Source organism: Cnephaeus nilssonii (genome assembly GCF_951640355.1).
Source record: "Cnephaeus nilssonii genome assembly, chromosome: 12".
Classification (NCBI taxonomy): domain Eukaryota; kingdom Metazoa; phylum Chordata; class Mammalia; order Chiroptera; family Vespertilionidae; genus Cnephaeus; species Cnephaeus nilssonii.
Genome location: NC_137083.1, coordinates 27,640,564 through 27,661,143, shown reverse-complemented (window position 1 = coordinate 27,661,143; position 20,580 = coordinate 27,640,564). Strand labels below are relative to the sequence as shown.

The following is a 20,580-nucleotide window of genomic DNA, read 5'->3' as shown; positions in this document are numbered from 1 at the left end:
ACTGAGCTCCATGCTCTTGACCGGAATCAAACCTGGAGCCCTTCAGTCTGCAAGCTAACACTATCTGCTGAGCCAAACCTGCAAAAGATGAATTTCTAATACTGAGAACAAATTAGTCTACTCATTTGATTCACCTTAATAGGTGTGTCTTGCTCAGTCTTTACTAAATGCAAAAATGAAAAGATTGTCATAGAAGCATTAGAATTTCTTTAAATTGAGTCATCACCACTGTGGAACGGTACATACTGTAGATGCACACAATAGACTATGTGGCTGGGGACATTGCTGAGGCAACAGAAATGCCTGCTGGGGTTGCTGGGACAGCAGAAACTTCGTGGAGAAAGAAATCGGCCAGCATTCCTTATTATATGTGGGAAGGTTTTCTTGATGCCAGGAGGATATGCAAAACCTGAGGCTTTCCAGCTGCATTTGCTTTCTTGTGTGGACTTAACTCACCATGACTTTGGTAGCAAAGCCTTTGACAGGTGTGCACACAGTAATATTTGTCAAACTATCCAGACCAGTTAGGGTCCACCCGGATTTTTTCCTGGATGACTTTCATTTCCCTTTCTCTTCTACATGCTCACATTTCAGAGGTTACGCCCATCTTCAGGACTTTGCTGGTAGTAATGAGATTAAAAACACAATGAGAAGCTTTACCAAAGTTGTAGATATAGGGCTAATCTGAAATGACAGGTAATCAAATAGTCAGGTGTGTGTGACTATAGCGCGTATACTTCAAATGTCGTACTTGAGATCTGTAAGTTTAGTTAAGTCTAGAAGTTGAGCTCTCGTGAATAATTCTAGAGACCAGAAGAGTCCATCTAATTTCCCCATCCTCCCCGCTGCACAGTTCACCCATGATGTAAAGATCTGTCCGGTCTGTGTCCCTCAGGGACATAATCAAATGGGTTATAAGAGGTTGTGAATAAATAAGTCAGTGCAAAATACATGGCTTCTTGTTGTTTAATGGGGATGGAGTTTCAGTTTTGCAAGGTGAAAAAATTCTGGAGATTGGTTGCACAATAATGTGAATATACTTACTGGTATTGAAGTATACACTTGAAAATGGTTAAGACGGTAAATTTTGTTATGTGTATTTTATCACAATTGAAATTGAAATTTTGATATATTATGGGACTTCAGAGGAGGCCAGTTGTCCCAGACAACCAGAGGAGGTGGTCTCTGAGGTAAGCCCAGAAGTGTAGGTGGGACAGCGACGCTGGCAGGTAACACTGTGTTCTCCAGCCTTTCGTGTACATTAACTTCATTAATCCTCTCCATCCCCTACCGGGAAGAGACTGTTCTCTTCAGTCTGACTCTGGAATCCAGGAACGTTGTAAATAAACTTATGGTTTATCTTACTCTTAAAGTCAGACTGTGCAGAAATATTCCCATAGAATGCCCGAATCAAGAGAAGAGAATGGAGTAAATATAGGTTTCTATAATCAATTTTATTCATTGAGAGAGATGTTCACAGCTTTAACTAGTGCCTGGAAAACTTCAACAAAATAACAGGCATCTAAGAAATGTTTAAGTATGGTATTTTGATACTCATCTGAAATTATAAAAATCAGAAACGTCCCACAGAAAGTTTTGCAATGTGACAATGGAACTTAAAATATATAACAAGTTACAGCTACCATTAACTGAATGTTTGATTTCATTTGGAAAAAAAAATAAGTACTCTAAAATATTTTTTTAATAACAGGGCTTATGAGACGGCCACCTCTGCACGTCTGAGCAGGCGGCACTTCGCAGCCGGCCCCCCTTCCCTCTGGCCAGCACGAATTATAGGCCCCAGGGCCTACCGTCCAATCAGTTGCAAAATAAAAAGGAAAAGGTTGATTATATCCAAGTAGATGTTCAGAGCAGCAAACACATACTCTTCAGGGTCCAGCTTCAAATGATGGCTCCCCCCCACCATCAGCTGCACATCCATCACCAAGTACTTAAAGAAAAGAAAGAAAAATGAGCTATTTAACCTGTTCATTTCTACCCAATAGCTGTCCTAAACCATCTGGGAAAGTCAGCATCAATACACATGATTGTGGAAGGTCGGCTTGTGGCTATGTATGTGGTTATTACAGCCTCAGCCATTTACAACGTTCCCAGGTTTGTCCTCCATTAAGGCCAGAGCTTTGTCCTTCCTTTGCTTTCCCAGTCCAGTAGCCTTGTGCCTTTAGGCAACGATAGGGGCCGGGTGTGCATACTGGACACAGTGATACCACAAAACGCCCTGTGTTCTCACTGGACGAAGAATGAAAATAAAGTGGTTCCCCAGCGTTTAGATTCACACGCAGCAATGATCCTGAATCCCTGGGGCTTTGTGGTGATGTCAGTATTTCCAAAATAGAATGAGGGCAAGTCACGTGAGTGGTCAGAGCGGCAGAGAAGGGAGTCAAACCCGAGGCTGGGGGATGCTAAAGCGGACACCGGCCTGGACCACTGAGGTCCTTCCCCCCCCACTAACCCTCCCCGCTCCCTGTGTGATTCCAGCCACCCTGGGAGAAGGTTTTGACTTTTGCCATGTGATCCAGCAGTCACACTCCTGGGTATTTACCCAAAGGAGTTGAAAAGTTACGTTCACACAAAAACCTGCACGTGGATGTTTAGAGCAGCTTCAGGCAAAATTGCCAAAACTTGGGAGCAGCCAAGATGTCCTTCAGCAGGTGGCTGATTACATAAGCTGTGATACGTCCGGATCGAAATGAGCTCCCAAGCCATGAGAAGACACAGCGGAACCTTAAGTGCACATTACTAGGTGAGAGAAGCCAGTCTGATTACAGCTATGTGACTTCTGGAAAAGGCAAAACTTGGAAACAGTAAAAAGGCCAGTGGTTGCCAAAGGTTGGAGCCAGGGGAGGAATGAGTAGGCAGAGCACAGGATAGTTAGGGCAGTGACAATACTCGGTATGCTACCATAACGATGGAACATGTCGTTATTATCTACTTTTCCAAATGTATAGAATGTACACCCACAGTGAACCTAATGTAAAGTGTGGAGTTTGGGTGATAGCGACACCTCAATGTAGGTTCATTGTAGGTGAGTGTAGTTAACAATAGGGGAGGCTGTGCATGTGTGCACAGGGGTATATGGGAAATCTCTATTTTCCTCTTGATTTTGCTCTGAACTTAAAAGTGCTCTAAAAAACCATCCCTATAAAAGGAGGAGGAGGAGAAGCAGAAATAGGAGGAAGGGAAGGAGGAGGAGGAGGAGGAGGAGGAGGAGGAGGAGGAGGAGGAGGAGGAGCAAGTCTCCAGGAGTGCTTTCCAGTGAATTACTGACTCCACGCTTAGCACCAGGGCTAAGGCGGCACCTTCCGTGCATGTACCCAACTCTGTCAAAGAGGAGGAGAGATGGACTTACAAGTGAGAAGAGCACAGTTCCGAGTCCAGCATACAGCAGGTGCAGCCACTGCAAGAAGAAAGGAGACAATTGCATATTAAGAACAAGATTTGAAATAACAAAAGAGTGCACTTAGATCCCTGCTGGTAGATAGGGACCCAACTTTAAGAAAGTCACAGCTAGCCCGGCCGTCATGGCTCAATGGTTGAGCTTCAACCTATGAACCAGGAGGTCGCGGTTTGATTCCCGGTCAGGGCACATGCCCAGGTTGCGGGTTCAATCCCCGGTGAGGGGTGTGTGCAGGAGGCAGCCGATCAATGATTCTCTCTCATCATTGATGTTTCTAGCTCTCTCTCCTGCTCCCTTCCTCTCTGAAATCAATAAAAATATATTTTTTAAAAAAAAGCCACATCTAGCTTTGATCCCTCTTGCTCCCAGGATGAATTATTTAATGTCTCTGAACCTGTCTTCTTATCTATAAAACAGATGAGATATGCACTTTTCAGGAATGTTGTGGGAATTGAATTTGATGCCTATATGAAAAACACATGGGCCTATGTCCGATACCTAGTGAGAAGTCAATGAATAGATTTAAAGCAAAAAAAGGGAATAAAGAAAAAAATTGGAGCCTCCTCTAGGCTGCTGTTGGAAAAGTCCTAAGAAGCCCATCTCTCTAGGCCCATCACTTCAAACAAGCAGCACCAGGAGTCTGATCCACCCTGTGGGTGGTCCACCCCACACTCCTCTTAGGGAAGGACAGCGGGAGTCCAGGGTGGGAGCTCCACCATCCTGGCCCAGACCTCCTGTCCACGGGACCTCAACCCCCCGGCCGGCCCCTGGGACGGGCCTCACAGACCTACTGCCCAGGGCCGCTGCAGCCCGCTCCTGGGCCACACTCCACTTCCCACTGTGCTGCGACGGCCGGCGTGAGCTCCAGGACTGGCTGGTGGCCTTGCTGAACCTCCCACAGTCCAGAATGCTCCCACGGACCCCTTCCGGTCCCTCACCTGGGGCCGCATTGGCCCTCGAGGTCTGACAGCTCTCCCAGCCTTTGTGGCTCCCCCACCCCTCCTCTCTCGCAGACATTTCCCCCAGGAAAGTCCCCCCACTCCCATCTCGGCTCTGCCTCTCAGAGGCTCCATCCTGACACCACCAGCCCTTCACCCCGGGTTCCTAACGGTCCTCCGAATGAGGCCCACTCACGTATGACCGTATGAAGAGTAAGAGGATTCCGTAGATAAAAAGCACCACCAGCGAGACGAACAGCACTCCGTGGAGCAGGGTGAAGTCCAGCTGAGGAAACCCAACAGCAGGCACAACTCAGTCACCGTCTCCACGGGGTCCCAGGGTGATTAGAGACGCGCCCCACACCCCACAGACGGACCTGGCCCGGTTGCTAATCATGCCCCCAGGCCAGGTCCGAGAACCAGGGAAAGCCATTAGCCCCACCACTGAGACAAGACAGGAGGGCCCTGTTGCCTGGGACTTGCTGCTGGTGGAGGAGAGGGAGGGCTGTGGGGAAGTAGCAGGGGCCACGAGGGGATGGTGTTTGAAGCTGGGCAACAGGCACATGGGAGTTCCTGTTGCTGCTCTGTTTTTGTGTTTCTGTAAAATGTTCCCTAAGGAAAAGGCACATTGGATGAGCAGGATGTAAATTTGTATGTATAGCATGATCATAATTATGCTCATAATTACTCATATCTTCAAAGTGTGAGCATAGACTACATTAATAAAATAAAATAGACCAAGAGGTTAATTAACTGGGTCCCTTTTTCACATTTGTATGCATACCTTTGAATAAGGAAAATATATATATATATATATATATATATATATATACACACTAAACTTTCAAAAATTACTATGAATGATTCTTTTGTAATTTTGAAATTTATCAACATGCTTTTTTGGTTTTGCCTTCATAAATCAGTGACCAAATCAGCCAGGGAAGGGAGATTAAAATTTCTTCTAAAGAAAGGGGAATATTAATCTTCTGGCCTGAGAAATTTGGGATGGTACAGCAAAAAGAAGATCCTTGAACCCAAGACATTTTCTTGCAAGAGCTTTTTCCTAGTCCCTCTATTCTGCCCTCACTCCCTACCCCTAACACACCAAGGAAATATACTCAAGTCCTGCATCACCTAGTGTGGTCCTTCGCCCAGCAGCATGGGCACCACCTGGGATGCAGATTGACCTTCTGACCCTGTGTGTCCGGGGGTGGAGCCAGCACGCTGTGGTTTCACAGGCGCCCCGGGTGCAGGTGCCGTGCTGCTGAGAGCTTCCCACACCTGCGGCTACTGAGCCCGTGAAACGCGGCTGCTCCACGCTGAGATGTGCTCTCAGTATACAACACACACTGGGTTTGAATTTTAATTCAAAAAAGAGGATGTAAACTAGCTTCATATTTTTGTCATGTTGATTACTTGTTGAAATGGTAATGCCTCACATACATTGGGTTAAGTGAAAGATATTATTCGGATTAATTTCACCTCATTTCTTTTTACTTTTTCACTGTTGTTCCTGGGAAAGCCCGAAGCCCCAAGAGAGGAGGCCGAGGAGCACAGCGGAGAGGCCACAGGACAGCGGAGAGGAGAGCGGAGTGGGGAGGCAGGGGCAGGAGGGGCGAGGAACAGGGCCCGCACGCCCTTATGGCAGAAATCTGTTTCAATGATACATACCTTTGTTTGGAGAGCAAATAAAGTGAGCGATAACGTCACCAGAGCAGTTGCCCCGATGGCCCATAACACCTCCTCGGCACCATAGAAACTAAAACCAGAGGCTGCAGTTACTGTTCACATACCATCGAGGAAAAGCGCGTGCGGAAAAGAAAATGTGTATCGCAGACTTACACTGACACGGCTCCTAGCATCAGACCTTCCAAAACCGTCTGCAAACAAAATGCACAATCAATCAGAAGGCTGATTCCCGAGGCCCAGCTGAGGGGGCGAGGACTGGAGGGGAGAGGGGTGTTTGGCAGGGTCTAGGGCAGGCATCCGCAAACTACGGCCCGCGGGCCACGTGCGGGTGTTTTTGCCGTTTTGTTTTTTTTACTTCAAAATAAGATATGTGCAGTGTGCATAGGAATTTGTTCATAGTTGTTTTTTTAAACTATAGTCCGGCCCTCCAACAGTCTGAGGGACAGTGAACTGGCCCCCTGTTTAAAAAGTTTGAGGACCCCTGGTCTAGGGAGCAAGTGGGAATACCCACAACCCTAGCGTACAAGCTACAGGGCAAATGGTTATTTAAAAATAAACAGTACAACTAAACATTTTCCCTAAGACTAACAAGAGAAAATTCTTTTACCAGAAAAAAAAAAAATTAGGACACAATAGCAACTTTCAACATATTTAGTGAAGTAAATATGTATTGATTAGGAATGTGGAAACCAACTTACAGGTTTATCTGCAGACCATATTATCATTAATCAATTGGGGCCATCCACACAGAATCGTAACATTTTGTCAGAGCAGGATATGCTATTTCTACGATAGCTTCACCACCCGTTTCAGTATACTTCTTCAAGCCTAGGGGTGGGCTGAGGCGTGAGGCCTCCTCAGTGAGAGGGGTGGTGGGAGGCACTATTTACTCAGCATGAGCTGCACCTGCAGGTGCCCGTGCAGGGCTCGGAGCAGAGCTGCTTTGGGGCTGCATCAGGCTGCAGGTTCCCATGGGCCGGTGCTGAGAGCCAGCAGCCAGCCACTCAGGGGGATGCCAGGCCACAGTCAGGCTCCAGGACAGCGTGCAGGCCTGTGACAGCTGCCTACTCCCCACGCCTGTCATTCTTACTTTCCCACATATCTTTGTCCTTCTGCCCGATAGAAGCAGCTGGCCGGTGGGGAGGGGAGAGCAGATTTTTGTGGGTGACCTGCCGCCCTCCCATACTGCCGGCGGTATTGGCATAAACGCTCATATGGGACTCAACCCTGTCTCTGCTTAATTGGCTCAAGGAGTGACAGGCAGCCCAGGCCCATTGGTTGTCCGGTTTTATATTCTGGCCACTCTGGTGGGACGAGAAGGGGAGTCCTCTGGGGTGAGTACCGGGATCCCACTTGCTGTCTGGACTGGGGTTCCTGGGGCTGAGGCCTGGACTCTTATTCCAAGCACTGCCAGGAATGTTCCTGTTGGGAGTCTCAGCCACAGCCTCAGCAATCGCCACGGGCGACGCCATACGGGATGAAAGACTGCAGAGGAACCCGCAATTGCCTCTCCGTGTCCCAGACCGGGTGAGGAAGGACCTACTGTGCTCAACGTACAAGTAAGCCGTCTTTATTTTCATTATAGGTCAAAAGGAAAAGGTTAAATACCACGTGTATCCCACATACGCATGGTACTTGAATAAGGTGCTTGTTTCTGACCTTCCTTTCAAGGTTAATTTTCTTCTACCTGCTCAATTGTTTCACATTTCTCCATCTCCAGGAGCACATGGAAGAGAGAGCAAGAGAGAGAGAAGGGGGAGAAGGGAATGGAGGAAGGAGAGGAATGATTTCAAGCTGAAAACCACCCCCTTCAGTTTTCCCAAGGGCAGGACAGTGAGAAACAAGAGGCCTTAGAAATCAAACCTGCCTGTGGCTTCGAGAGCTCAGAACACGGGCCCCGGGGGCCACAGTTCCAGGGGGCAAGAGCAGTCTTCAGTGTGCGCGTGTTTTCCTTTCTTCCCTCAAGGCCTTTTCTGAAATGGGTTTCTCTGTGCATTTCCTAACACTTGGGCAAGACATGAAGTCTGGGAAATAGAACGAATTCTTACCCCTCTATAATATTCCTTCTCTTAAGCTTCCCCTGCTTTGGAACAAACAGCAAAACTTCAGAAATGAGAGCTTCCTTTAAGACCGATAGCTTTGATCTCTTCTTGTAATAACAAATTTAAAACCACTGAAAACACAGAGACGGTTCTGGATTTCTTTGGAGGGTAAATGCTCACAGTCAGTGAGTGCCCCAGAGACCACCGCCTGGGGGAGGCAGAGGTTTGGCCGGACGGGGAAGCAGAAAGAAGAGCCTGGGGAACCGGGAATGATGCTCCGATGCTGCTGAGTCCCTGAGGGGGAGCCCTGCGAGCTGCTCTGGGGGGTGGTGGGGGGGGAGTGATAGAAATTGAGATTTCATTTAGGTTTTAGAAAGCGAGGAGCTCGGGGTGCCTGCTGAGAGTTGCGGAGAGCCTAGAGTCCCCGCGGGCAGCACAGAAAAGGAGCCGCGCGGGTTTCTGCGGCCCGAGCAGCGCTGCGCCGCGGACAAAGCGGGAGCCCCACTAGGCGGCGCTGGTGAGACCAGAACGAGACCGCGGATCAGCGAGGAGAGCCGAGGACCGGAGGGCAAGCACCCCTCACCGCCCAGCCCCGGTGCCCAGCTCCTGGGAGCTGGACAGGGCCTCCTGCACTGAAATTCAGGAAACAGGAGGAACCCCAGCTGGGCTGGGTTCGACTCCCAGGAAGACTTGGAATAAGTTTTACAAAAAATAAAGACAATTATATTCCGTGCACATGAGTTTGGGAACTAAATGTGGAACCCACTCTCCAAAGTAGGTGTGTTGTGGGCGCGGGTTCCCCGGGTGGCCTCCAGGGCAGCGGCCCAGGGTCCCCAGCTGACTAAGAGGGTGTGCGTCCGACCTCATAAGCAAGCTTTGGGACCGGACCCAGCCAGAAGGTCTCACACATAATCCCACCTGCATTATGCCCCAGGAAGATTCCCCACAGCAAAAGGAACGGCTTTAGTAATGTGATGAGAACATGTTGCAAAGGGGAGCGGCAGCAGGCGCAGGCGAGGTTCACTTACAAACAGTCCCAGGAGGATGTAGTTGGCAGGCACCTGGCGGCGCATTTTCTCACAGCAGGCGAGCACAATGAGCACAGCGAAAAATGCTGGGCTGAGGACAATTCAAAACCGTGTGTCATTTGTTTCCAGTGATCATATCACGTGACACAGGTGGGTAGAGATACAGATATCATCATATATTAATACCTGATAAGTTTTATAAAGTAAACAAAAGTGTGGATTATCAATCTTTACCTCTTTTTTTTTTAACTTTTAAAACTAACTTTTCTCATTGCTATCTATCCACTGGTAGTTTGTGGGCTCTTTTAAAATTTTTTGTTTTGAAATAATTGTGAATTCATAGGAAGTTGCAGAGGGGCAGAGAGGTACCCTTTACTTAGTTTCCCTTAATGGTTCCATCTCACATTATTTATCTCTACCTAATATAAGAGTAACATGCTAATTGACTGTACCTTCGCAATGTCTGCCAGCCAATCAGGAGTGAGTATGCAAATTAAGCCAACAAAGATGGTGGGTTAATTTGCATACACAGGCGTCGAGCGGCTGGGGACAGGGCGGGACACTTGCATCGTTGTGAGACAACACAGGCATTCTGCACCACCCCAGCCACTCTGGGCCTCTGGGCAGCGTGGGAAGGCGGGAAGGCAGAAAGGCGGCTCCGGCCAGAGTGAAGGCACTGCCAGCCGCCAGGGGAAGGAAGGCCCATTCTTGCACAAATCTTCGTGCCTCCAGCTTCTAGTAGTATATACTACTAATACCAAAGCCAGTAATGTGACATTGGTACAGTGTGGATATATAGCACTATGCATAGGACTATGGCATAAATCTATGTGTACATACATGTAACAGCACCACAATCAAGATGTGAAACTATCCCATCATTAAAACATTAGCAAAGATATCCCTGTGTGATCCCTTTATAGTAACACACACACATACCCCTAACTCCTGGCAACCACCAACTTGCTTGTTTCCATCTCTGTAATTTTGTCATTTCAAGAATGTCGTATCTTTAGGGGGTGAGGGTGAGGGTAGAGATGGAGGAGGGTATGGGGGGGATAAAAGGTGATAGAGAAAAATAAATAGCTATAAAAAAAATCTCTGCTTAATTTTTAAATGAAGAACCTTGATCAATAGCTAGTAGAAAAAACCCCACTTTTTATTAAATTCAATAATACTTACAAGATTGCATAGGTGAACCAGGGATTCTTGTGCACCCAGTTTTTTAAACCTGGCCTGGTTTAAAAAAAAATCAATAGTTTTACTCAATAAGTACTTAATTTTGCTAACTAATGTAATACTTAAGCAGAGGTAAAACCATCTCATGGGAAAGGGGAAACTCTAAAGGACTGAGAGTGACAGATGTGCGCAGCTCAGTATTTCATTAGCATCAGTAACGAACTTACCAGAAAATAAATACACCTATAATTGTCCCGGTGATCACCAGCTGAGCAGACAGGAGGAGGAACACTTTTACAATGAAAGCTGAGGAGATAGAAACGTTATTTTTGTGATGTTATCTTCAAAAGTAGTACTGTAAAGGCAACTACCTGTTTTTGATACTTAGCAAAAGAAATGTTTCCTCTGGCTTTTTGAGGGTGGGAAAGGAGTGCTTGTTTTGAGTGAGCCGATGGCGGGAGGACAGCTCTGCAGGACGCGTGGGAAACAGTCCGGGCCGTCTGAGTGCGTGACGGGAGGTCTGCGGGTTTATCCATGGAAGCCCCAGCATTTTAAAGGCCAAGTCAGGAATTTAGTCCCCTCTGATGTACACCCTGTCCTCTCAGGCCCCAAAGTGATGGGAAAGTCACAGAGTGTCACAGGCCCAGGGGCGTCCAGCCACACCCTTGGGCAAAATGGAGACCAGAGAAGCCTGAAGGAAGGCTGGTAGAGCGGGTGTGCCCCCCCTTGGGCATGGCCGTGGCCGTGGCCTTGGGCTGCGGGGAGTTGGCAGAGCTTTTCCACCACGTTTCTCTCCCACTGCCTGCCTTTAGCCACTCCCTTCCCTTCTACCTGAGCACAAACTAGGTAACCTGATGGACTGTGAGCCACACCGAGGAGCCCCACGGGAGTGGCCTCCCAAGGCAGAGCCCAGAGGCCTCTCTGTTGCCTGCTTCCTACCGAGCAGCTGTTCCTGGGGTCTCTCAAGTGGTGCTGGCAACGACAAGTTACCTTTTGGTGGTTTTATGACAGTTTTTTTTAAAAATATATTTAATATATTGATTTTTTACGGAGAGGAAAGGAGAGGGACAGAGAGTTAGAAACATTGATGGGAGAGAAACATCCATCAGCTGCCTCCTGCACACACCCCCTACTGGGGATGTGCCCGCAACCAAGGTACATGCCCTTGACCGGAACCGAACCTGGGACCCTTCAGTCCGCAGGCCGATGCTCTATCCACTGAGCCAAACCGGTTAGGGCTTATGCCAGTTTTAAAAGTTAAAAAAAAAGAAATGCTGCTTAAAGTTGACTTAGACGCAGTGGTCGGCAAACTGCGGCTGGCGAGCCACATGCGGCTCTTTGGCCCCTTGCGTGTGGCTCTTCCACAAAATACCACGGCCTGGGCAAGTCTATTTTGAAGAAGTGGCATTAGAAGAAGTTTAAGCTTAAAAAATTTGGCTCTCAAAAGAAATTTCAATCGTTGTACTGGTGATATTTGGCTCTGTTGACGAATGAGTTTGCCGACCACGGACTTAGAGGCTCACAGCTGTGTCCTTTTGCTGGGTGGTTTCTGGGCACAGGAGACGTGACGGTGGCAAAATGGAGTAAGACTATTTGCATTCTGAGCTATCTTAATGAAAACACCAGAACATATCTACCCAAATGTGTGCTGCCTACATTGAAATAGTCACATCTACGCCCTGACCGGTGTGGCTCAGTGGATAGAGCATCGGCCTGCGGACTGAAGGGTCCCAGGTTCGATTCCGGTCAAGGGCATGTACCTGGGCCTGGGCTATCGTAAACAATATTTGGATAATGCACGTATTTCCTGTACAGAATCATTGTCTAAGGCATTGAATTCATATCCTTTAAAACTGAAGCCAATACTATGGTATTCACGTTGTACACGGGTAAGGACTTTCTACCATCAATGACTACTTCATAATTCCTAAGAAAACCCCACACGCTTTTCACTGTGATATGGTCACTAGGATTTTCTGAATGTTCTGGACAACCTGCGGGTGGTCTGTCCACAGCAGCCCTACCCCCCATGTTTCATGGAAAAGCCAGGCTGGGGAAAACCAAAAGCCACGTTCCATATTCCTGTGGAAACATGTTAAGAGAACATTCGGTCTTCTCCCCGAAGGAGGAAAGGTCTGTATTCTCACCTCTGCGGATGGATTCTTCGGAGAAGGGGCTGGCTGCGGCATTGCTCTCCTCAGGGGTGGTCTCCTCGGAAATGTCTACCACGTAGGAATCCGCGCGCTGGTCAGTCTTGGGATGCGGTTTCCCGTGCGTTTGCTTGGGCTCGGGTGCCGGTGCCGTCGCCTTGGTCTGCTTAGGTTTGGGCTGGGAGCCCTCGTCCGCTGCTTTCCGGACCAGATGCTGGTGATCTCCGCTGCTGAGGTCTACCGGCCCCCTGACCTCCACGTCCATCTCCCTGAAGGGGAGAAGGGTTATTCGGGTCCTTAGGGTCGTACCTCGGCAACCAGAACGCGCAGAGGTTTTTCCCTGATTTTGACCCCCATGGCTCAGGACTTACAAAGTCAGTGCTCATTGACTGAATGATGAACGCTTTTAAGATGACACCTATGGAGTCAGGCTATTTGCATTCTATTATGAAATTACATCCATGCAGCAAGGAGTTTACGGTCCCTCTTCTGTGCCAAGCGCGGGGAGCTGCCCGCATCACTCTCCTCTGCCCTCAGAGAGCTGACGTGGTGGAAGAGAAGACAACCAAACAATAGCATCCTGAGGCCAGGAGCAATGGAGGATGGCACAGCAGCCTCTAGTGAAGTCTGGAAGGACATGCAAGGAGTAGAGCAGGTTGTCGAACGCTTCCAGAAAAAGTGAGGTTTGAGCCAAGGCTGCAGAGGAGTAGGAGTTAGCCAGGTGAGGCGGTGGGGAAGGGTTTTCCCAGGCAGAAGGATCGGCCTGGACCAGGACTGGAGGAGCAGAAAAGGTTTCAGAACTGGAACGTTCATGTGGCTGGAGCAGGGCGTTCAAAGGGGAGAGGAGAACGAGCTCAAGCAGAGGACCAGTGGGGCAGGTCACTGATGGGCTGGCAAGCCAAGTTAATCCCCGAGGCCATGGCTGTGGGAGGCAGAGTAACGTCCCTCAAAGATGCCCACGTCCTAGTCCCTGGAACCTATGGATATGGTCCCTCACGTGGCAAAAGGAAAGTTGCAGATGCGGTTAAGTTAAGGACTTTTGAGGTGGGATAGGATCCTGGATTATCTGGGTGAGCCCAATAGAATCACAAGGGTCCTTATGACCCTACTTACCAGGGGGAGACAGGGGGCAAGAGCCAGAGAAGGAGATGTGACAACAGAAGCGGGGGTCAGAGCGATGCAGTGGCTGTCTTTGAAGATGAAGGAAGGGGCCATGAGCCAAGAAATGCAGGCGGCCTCTAGAAGATGGAAACGGTGGGAAACGTATCCTCCCCCAGAGCTCCCGGGAAGGAATGCAGCCCTACTGAACCGTGATTCTAGACCAGAGGGACTGATTTTGGACTTCTGATGTCCAGACAATAAATAAGTGCTGTTTTAAGGCAGGCGTCCTCAAACTACGGCCCGCGGGCCGCATGCGGGTGTTTTTGCCGTTTTGTTTTTCTACTTCAAAATAAGATATGTGCAGTGTGCATAGGAATTTGTTCATAGTTTTTTTTTTTTAACTATCGTCCGGCCCTCCAACGGTCTGAGGGACAGTGAACTGGCCCCCTGTTTAAAAAGTTTGAGGACCCCTGTTTTAAGGCATTAAGTTTGTAGTAATTTGTTACAGCAGCAATAAGTAACTAATAGAACGGGGAATCACTGTGGGGTTTCCAGGAGGGGACCACAGGGACCTGACTAGAAAGATTACACTGGGCCCAGCATGGAGAATGAACCGGAGGAAGCACAAGTGGGAGCACAGAGACCAGAAATCACCCTGGCTGGTTTGGCTCAGCGGATAGAGCGTTGGCCTACGGACTAAAGGGTCCCACCCAGGTTTGATTCCTGTCAAGGGCACGTGCCCGGGTTGCGGGCTTGATCCCTAGTAAGGATAAAGGGGGGTTGGGGGGTGCAGGAGGCCACTAATCAATGATTCTCTCTCATCATTGATGTTTCTCTCTCTCCCCCTCTCCCTTTCTCTCTGAAATCAATAAAAATGTATTTTTTAAAAAGAGAGAGACCAGAGGAGATCAGGGTGGGCTTTGCCACGGTGCTTTGCAGCGGAACACAGTTCTTAGAAAACCAGTACTAAAAAGGGCAAAAATGGCAAAAGAGAAGGTCCCCATTAGCCTCCTGGGGACAAGAAGGCTTAGCCAAGCCCCTGCCGCTGGCCTCCTGGCCCCAGAGAGAGAGCCAAGGAGGCGTCTGAGCAGGAGACGGCGGAGCTGGCCGGGCTTAGACAAAACGGAATGCTTGTAAATAGGTCTGAACAACCATGCTCTTGGAGAGGCAGATGTCCCTTCTCAAATCGATCTGTAAAGTTTTACAAAACCCATTGGGATTTTTTTTCAGTACTTGAAAACGTAAAGTTCATCAAAAAGAGTAAACGTATGAGAATAATCAAGAGAAAAATGGAAAGAGAAGTGATTTGCCATATCAGAAATCAAAATATCCTAAAGCTGTGTAATTAAAAGTGTGGCCCTAGCTGGTTTGGCTCAGTGCATAGAGCATCGGCCTGCGAACCGAAGGGTCCCGGATTCGATGCCTGTCAAGGGCATGGACCTGGGTTGCAGGCTTCTCCCCAGCCTGGGCCATGGGCAGGGCATTAGGAGGCAACTAATCGATGTGTTTCTCTCACATTGATATTTCTCTCTGTCTTTCCCCCTCTCTTCTACTCTCTCTAAAAATCAACGGAAAAATATCCTCAGGTGAAGATTTTTTTAAAAGTGTGGAGTTTGCATAACAATAGATGAATGGATCTATGGGATGAAAGAGATTCAAGAAATAGAGTCATGTATATATGAGAATTTAATATTTGATAAAAATGATATTTTAAGTTATTGTCCCAAGATGCTGGAAAACAAAGATTAATAACTATTTCACATCTTTTACAAAAATACATTCCAGATGAATTAAAGACACTATCATCTAAAATAATAAAAGCGTAATATGCTAATTAGACCGGACAGCCAATGACCTTCCAGACGTCCTTCCAGATGAAGCGGTGGCAGTGGGGGCTGAGGTAGAGGTGGTTAGGGGCGATCAGGCAGGCAGGCAGAGGGGTTAGGGGTGATCAGGCAGGCAGGCGAGTGGTTAGGGGCAATGAGGCAGGCAGGCAGGCAGAGTGGTTAGGGGTGATCAGGCAGGCAGGCAGGCAAGCAGTTAGGAGCCAGCAGTCTCAGATTGCGAAAGGGTGCAGACTAGGCTGAGGGCCCCCACCCCCATGCACAAATTTCGTGCACTGGGCCTCTAGTAAATAATTATAGCCATAGATATTCTACAAGAAAATATCAATGAATATTTGTGTAAGCCCTTGTGAGAATGTTAGCATAAAGAAATGCCTGACAGATTCGGGGTATAGAAAACCTTCAAATATCATGACAAAAAGATACCAGTTAATCTGAAATGCAAAATTTTTAACAAAGAAAAGATGAGCAGCTGAATAGAAAGGCGAGATAAGAACATAAATAGGCAATTTATAAAGGACATTTCAATGATCAACAAACTTAGGTGACCATACATACCTACTTCACGAATAACCAAAGACGTGCAGATAGAAACAATTGTGAAATGGCATGTTTTTTTATTTGCATAAAAGACTAGCAAAAACTAAAAACAATAATTCTCAGAGTTGCAGGGTGTGGAGAAATGGGTAACCCAGGGGGGCTTGCAGGCCCTGTGCACAATGGCCTTCATGGGTTCCCTCTCCATAAAAAAAAAAAAAAAGTATATTTTATAGCTGCACTGGTATATAAAATATGCAATCCAGTCTGGATCTATTGTGTATTATAAAGTCATTGGTATCATATTTTCTCCTGATTTTAAAGTTAAAACATTTCTATAACCCCCAACACTATCGTGGGCCTTGGCAATGTGGAATTGGCAGGTGTGTAAGCTTTTTTGGTGAGCGATTTAGATGCATCTACCAAAACTCAAAATGTGCCTTACTTTAGACCCATTGGTTACATTTGTAGGAATTTATCCCATTAAAAAAATACCCACACACATAGGCAGCCATACATGTATAAGGAAGTTCATTACATCATTCACTGTTTGTAACTGAAAGAAATGTAAAACATGCTAAGTACCCAATATTAGGGAATGGTGAAGTTAATTTCAGCCAGGAAAGTGCAGGTATATATGGGCTGGAAAGTTCACTTTTACATACTTTTGAATTTAAAAGGCCGGATTATAGAATAACACTTAGTTAGATCACATTAATGTTTCACACGGATGCACACAGTTCCAGAGACTGAAAAGATGTACTACCAACTATGAATGTGGTTCTCTTTGGTCACACAGCGGGGGGGGGGGGGGGGGGGGGCATGCCTCTGAATTGTATTCATTTTTATAATGAGCATTTACTATTTATATACAAAGTAATATTTACATTTTGAAGAGAAAAAGAACTATTTCTCTTACTTTTTTTACCAAGTCTGGAGCCCCTCCGAGGGAGCGTCCTCACACCCAGCTGCGAAGCATCCAAGGATGCTCACAGAGCCCGGCGGGTTTCTCCCCCAGACACCCTGCAAACCGGAGGGCAGAGGCTCAAAGGTTTCCAAGCGCCCAAACCAACACCAAACAAACAAAACCAGCGGCGCGTTCCTCTCCACACCACCCGGGGCTGGTGCCCAAGTCACAGAAGCAAGCCTTCACCTGGTGCTCCCGACGCCTGCGGCTCCCCCAGCGGTCACCCCGGGCCCGGCGGGCTGGCCCCGAGGAGCAGAGTTCCGACGGCAGTTAGGGGAGTGGCCGTTGGGCGTGGGGTTGTCCTGGGAACCCCGCTACCCAGGAGAGGGGCTCTGCGTGCAGTCCATCTGCCCAGCCCCGTGCTGGGCAGAGTCGCGGCCGCTGGAGTGGGTGCCGAGTGCCCGGGCGGCTACACCCGCACCGCCCGCACCGGTCCGGCCAGGGCGCGCCCTGCAGCCCGAGCAGCGGCTCCGGGGGCCGCGGCGTCCCCGCACGGGCCGTCCCCGCGGAGCAGGAGGAAGACTTGTTCGGGAGGGAGCCGGCCTTGGGGTTCTGCTGCACGATGACCGCGTCGGGGCCTCCTGCGACCCAAGGAGATGTCCAGCCGGGGCTGCAGGCCAAGGAGGAGCCGGGGAGGCCGGACTCAGGCTGTGTGGTGAGAGAAGTGGGGGGGGGGGGGGGGGGTGGTGTTAGGGAGGAGGGGCTGGGAGCAGACACTTGTCCTGAGCGGAGACTGTTGCTGGGAAAAGGCTCAGTGATGTACGAACCCACAAGTTAAACTGCTAAGGAGTGCGTGCCTGCTGGGGGCAAGGCGTGGGAAAGGAGAAACAGGAGGAAAAGGCAGAGGTCCTTGCCTCACTGAGCCTGCTCACTGTGCGGTGGAGGAGCCGGTAGGAAGGTGTGGGCTGAGGCAGAAGGAAGAGTCCCTGCCAGGAACAGCTGGTGGAGTTAGGGGGGTGGACAAAGGGGGTGGGACCCCTGGCAGGAGCCCCTGAAGGCAGTGAGCGGCCTCTGGGCAGGTGGACAGGGCTGGCTGTGAAGTGTTGGGAGGAAGCAATTCCAGGCAAAGAGGACACCCTGGAGGGGGGCGGGGGGACCGTGGGGCACACCTACAAAACAAGGCCCTCTGTTAGCTGGTAACATAGAAGGTCTGAGTGCAGTGGGAGTCATGCCGGCCCCAGGGAGGAAAGGGCAAAGGTCAGCAAGGACACCTGCCTTGGCTCTTATCCCCTGCACCTTCCTGCTGTTTCATAGGTCTCGCTTTCTCTCAGTCCAGTTCTTTAGTCTGCTAATGTTAGTATATATATATATATATATATATTATATATATATATATATATATATATATATATACTAATTTCAGAGAGGAAGGGAGAGAGGGAGAGAAACATCAATGATGAGCGAGAATCATTGATCGGCTGCCTCCTGCACGCCCCCTAATGAGAATGGAGCCCACAACCCAGGTATATACTCTTGACCAGAATTGAACCCAGGACCCTTCAGTCCACAGACTGACGCTCTATCCACTGAGCCAAACCAGCTAGGGCTAGTGTGCTAATGTTAATAGGCAACTTGAGTTAATTACATTTTTTCCAAGATTACCTGTGGGCAGGGAAGGGATCTAACGAATGACTTGACTAGTCTGGTCAAAAGAAATGTCGCTTCCTCCTCCTCCTGTTTCATCAGCCTCAGAGTTGACGCTGATCAGGCACTTACCAGATGTGAAAGTTGCCCATGACCTCACATGTACTAACTCACTGAACCCTCACATCAGCCCTGAGAGGTGTTAAGACAGGTAAGTAAATAGGGACTCGGTGGCACAATGCTCCTGAGACATCCAGAACAAGGGTGGGCGTGGTCAAGGAATCCTGTGCTGCCCATACTCACCGGCACACAAAACCAGCTTGTGATGTATTTTATGCATCTGCTCTTTTTAAAAATATATATGTTCTTATTGATTTCAGAGAGGAAGGGAGAGGGAAAGAGAAATAGAAACAGCAATGATGAGAATCATTGATTGGCTGCCTCCTGCACACTCCACACTGGGGATCGAGCCCACAACCCCGGCATGTGCCCTGACCGGGAATCGAACCATGACCTCCTGGATCATAGGTCGATGCTCAACCACTGAGCCATTCCGGCCGGGATGCTCTTTTTTTTGTTTATCATTTTAAGATTTTTAATGAATGAACCATGCAACACCTAAATCATGCAAATTAGATGACAAGCTGACCCTGATAATTCATGTCCTGGGGAACTCAGCTTTCTTTCCCTCGGTGTTAATTTTCAGACCTTGGAAGGTATTTATTTCTGTCTTCACACCTCCCTTCTTCTCTCTCTGTCTGATCTCTCTCCTGGCTCCTCAGGAGGCCCTGGCCTGGCCACCTGGGGCTCACGCTCTGCCTGAGGCACCAAGGAGGAGGAGAGGGATTGGGTGGAAGCCTTCATTGACAGTGCCTTCCTGAGTTCCTGTCTCCTACCTATTCCCCTCACCTCTCTGCTGGGCCCCTCCATCACTCCATCACCTTCTCAGCCTACTAGTTCTAATAGTCCACACTGCTCTAGGCCACTCTGGTACAGCTATTTTCAACCCCTGTGCCGCAAGCTTGTTTAAAACATGCAATACCTGACTATTTAGTCAGGGGCACTGACCTCTTTTCCCTTTAGATTGTCAAATTTAAAAATGGCAACAGCCAACACAATATCTGTCCAATGTGAATGAATCAAAATTATGCCTATTTTATTTTTGTTGGATCGGCCAAACATACATTTTTTTTGGTGTGTGGCAGAATTTTAGTAATCAGTTTGCGTGTGCTGGGAGATGAGAAGGGTTGAAAATCGCAGATCTAGAGCATCTGCACAAGAGCTTTGTGATGCTACAGCTTTGCTGCTGGAAGGAGAAGCCCCACTTACTGACTTAGAACTACATGCCCAGCACAGAAACTGATCACATCCTCACACGGCCCTGAGTGGGCAACACCATCCTCACTTTCCAGAGGGGCCGAGCTGCATGAAGAGGTTCGGTTGCCAGTCCTTGAGCCGGTGCTATCCACTCTACACGACCACCTCCAGCTAGGAGACAACTTTTAGGGCCAAAAAACTGCTTCATTTCCTTTTCCATTTGATACGTTCTCCTATGCCGCCATCTTGGTTTCTCCCCTTCCTCAATTTCTTTCATTAATGTCTCCCAGTTTTCAGTGTAGTTCTCTCACCTCCTTGGTTAAATTTATGGCTATCCCCCCCTCTTAATTATATCTTTTCATATCAGCACATGTAAGATCCTTGAATAGTTTTCTGTATCACTCAGAATAAAATCCCAAATCTTTACTTTGGTTGACATAACCTTGATCCCAAAGTCTGACAAAGATATTACAAAAAAAAAAGATTATATATCCATCTCACTCATGAACAGACATGCAAAAACTTTAAAATATTGGTTAACCAAATCCAGCCATGTGTGAAAAGAATAGCACATCACAATCATGTTGGATTCATTCCAGGAGTTTCAATGCTAATTTAACATTCAGAAATCTGGATAATCTGCAAGTTACTAAAGAAGAAAAAGGATTCTGCTCATCTCATAGAGAAAACTATTTGTTAATATTCTACATTTGTGATGAAAATAGGAATCGAAGGGAACTTCCTCAACCTGACAAAGGGAATCTACAAAATCTACGGTGTTGGAAG

At 48.1% G+C, this 20,580-nt stretch overlaps 1 protein-coding gene across 2 annotated transcripts; it reads right to left on the bottom strand.

The window, feature by feature from the left end:
• Positions 1 to 1,523: 1,523 nt before the first annotated feature.
• Positions 1,524 to 17,187, bottom strand: LOC307108397 (protein lifeguard 1-like). Of its 2 annotated transcripts, XM_079786367.1 has the most exons (10): positions 17,080 to 17,187; positions 12,442 to 12,713; positions 10,522 to 10,600; positions 10,298 to 10,351; positions 9,116 to 9,206; positions 6,199 to 6,236; positions 6,028 to 6,115; positions 4,553 to 4,642; positions 3,371 to 3,418; positions 1,524 to 1,951 (listed from the first exon to the last, which is right to left on the bottom strand). In XM_079786367.1, the coding sequence occupies exons 2-10, from the start codon at positions 12,707 to 12,709 to the stop codon at positions 1,808 to 1,810; spliced, it is 900 nt and encodes a 299-aa protein (XP_079642493.1). In that variant the 5' UTR covers positions 12,710 to 12,713; positions 17,080 to 17,187; the 3' UTR covers positions 1,524 to 1,807. The 2 variants fall into 2 exon arrangements, with proteins under 2 accessions (XP_079642493.1, XP_079642494.1); XM_079786368.1 differs by lacking the exon at positions 10,298 to 10,351.
• Between the last annotated feature and the right edge of the window lie 3,393 nt (positions 17,188 to 20,580).

What these genes read in the sequence shown, in the direction of transcription:
- LOC307108397 (XM_079786367.1), bottom strand. Translation starts at nt 12,709, where the DNA reads ATGGACGTGGAGGTCAGGGGGCCGGTAGACCTCAGCAGCGGAGATCAC. An exon ending in ATGCTAGGAGCCGTGTCAGT is followed by an intron (nt 6,116 to 6,198) that starts GTAAGTCTGCGA and finishes CTCTGGTTTTAG; the next exon opens with TTTCTATGGTGCCGAGGAGG. An exon ending in GAACTGTGCTCTTCTCACTT is followed by an intron (nt 1,952 to 3,370) that starts GTAAGTCCATCT and finishes CTTTTCTTTAAG; the next exon opens with TACTTGGTGATGGATGTGCA.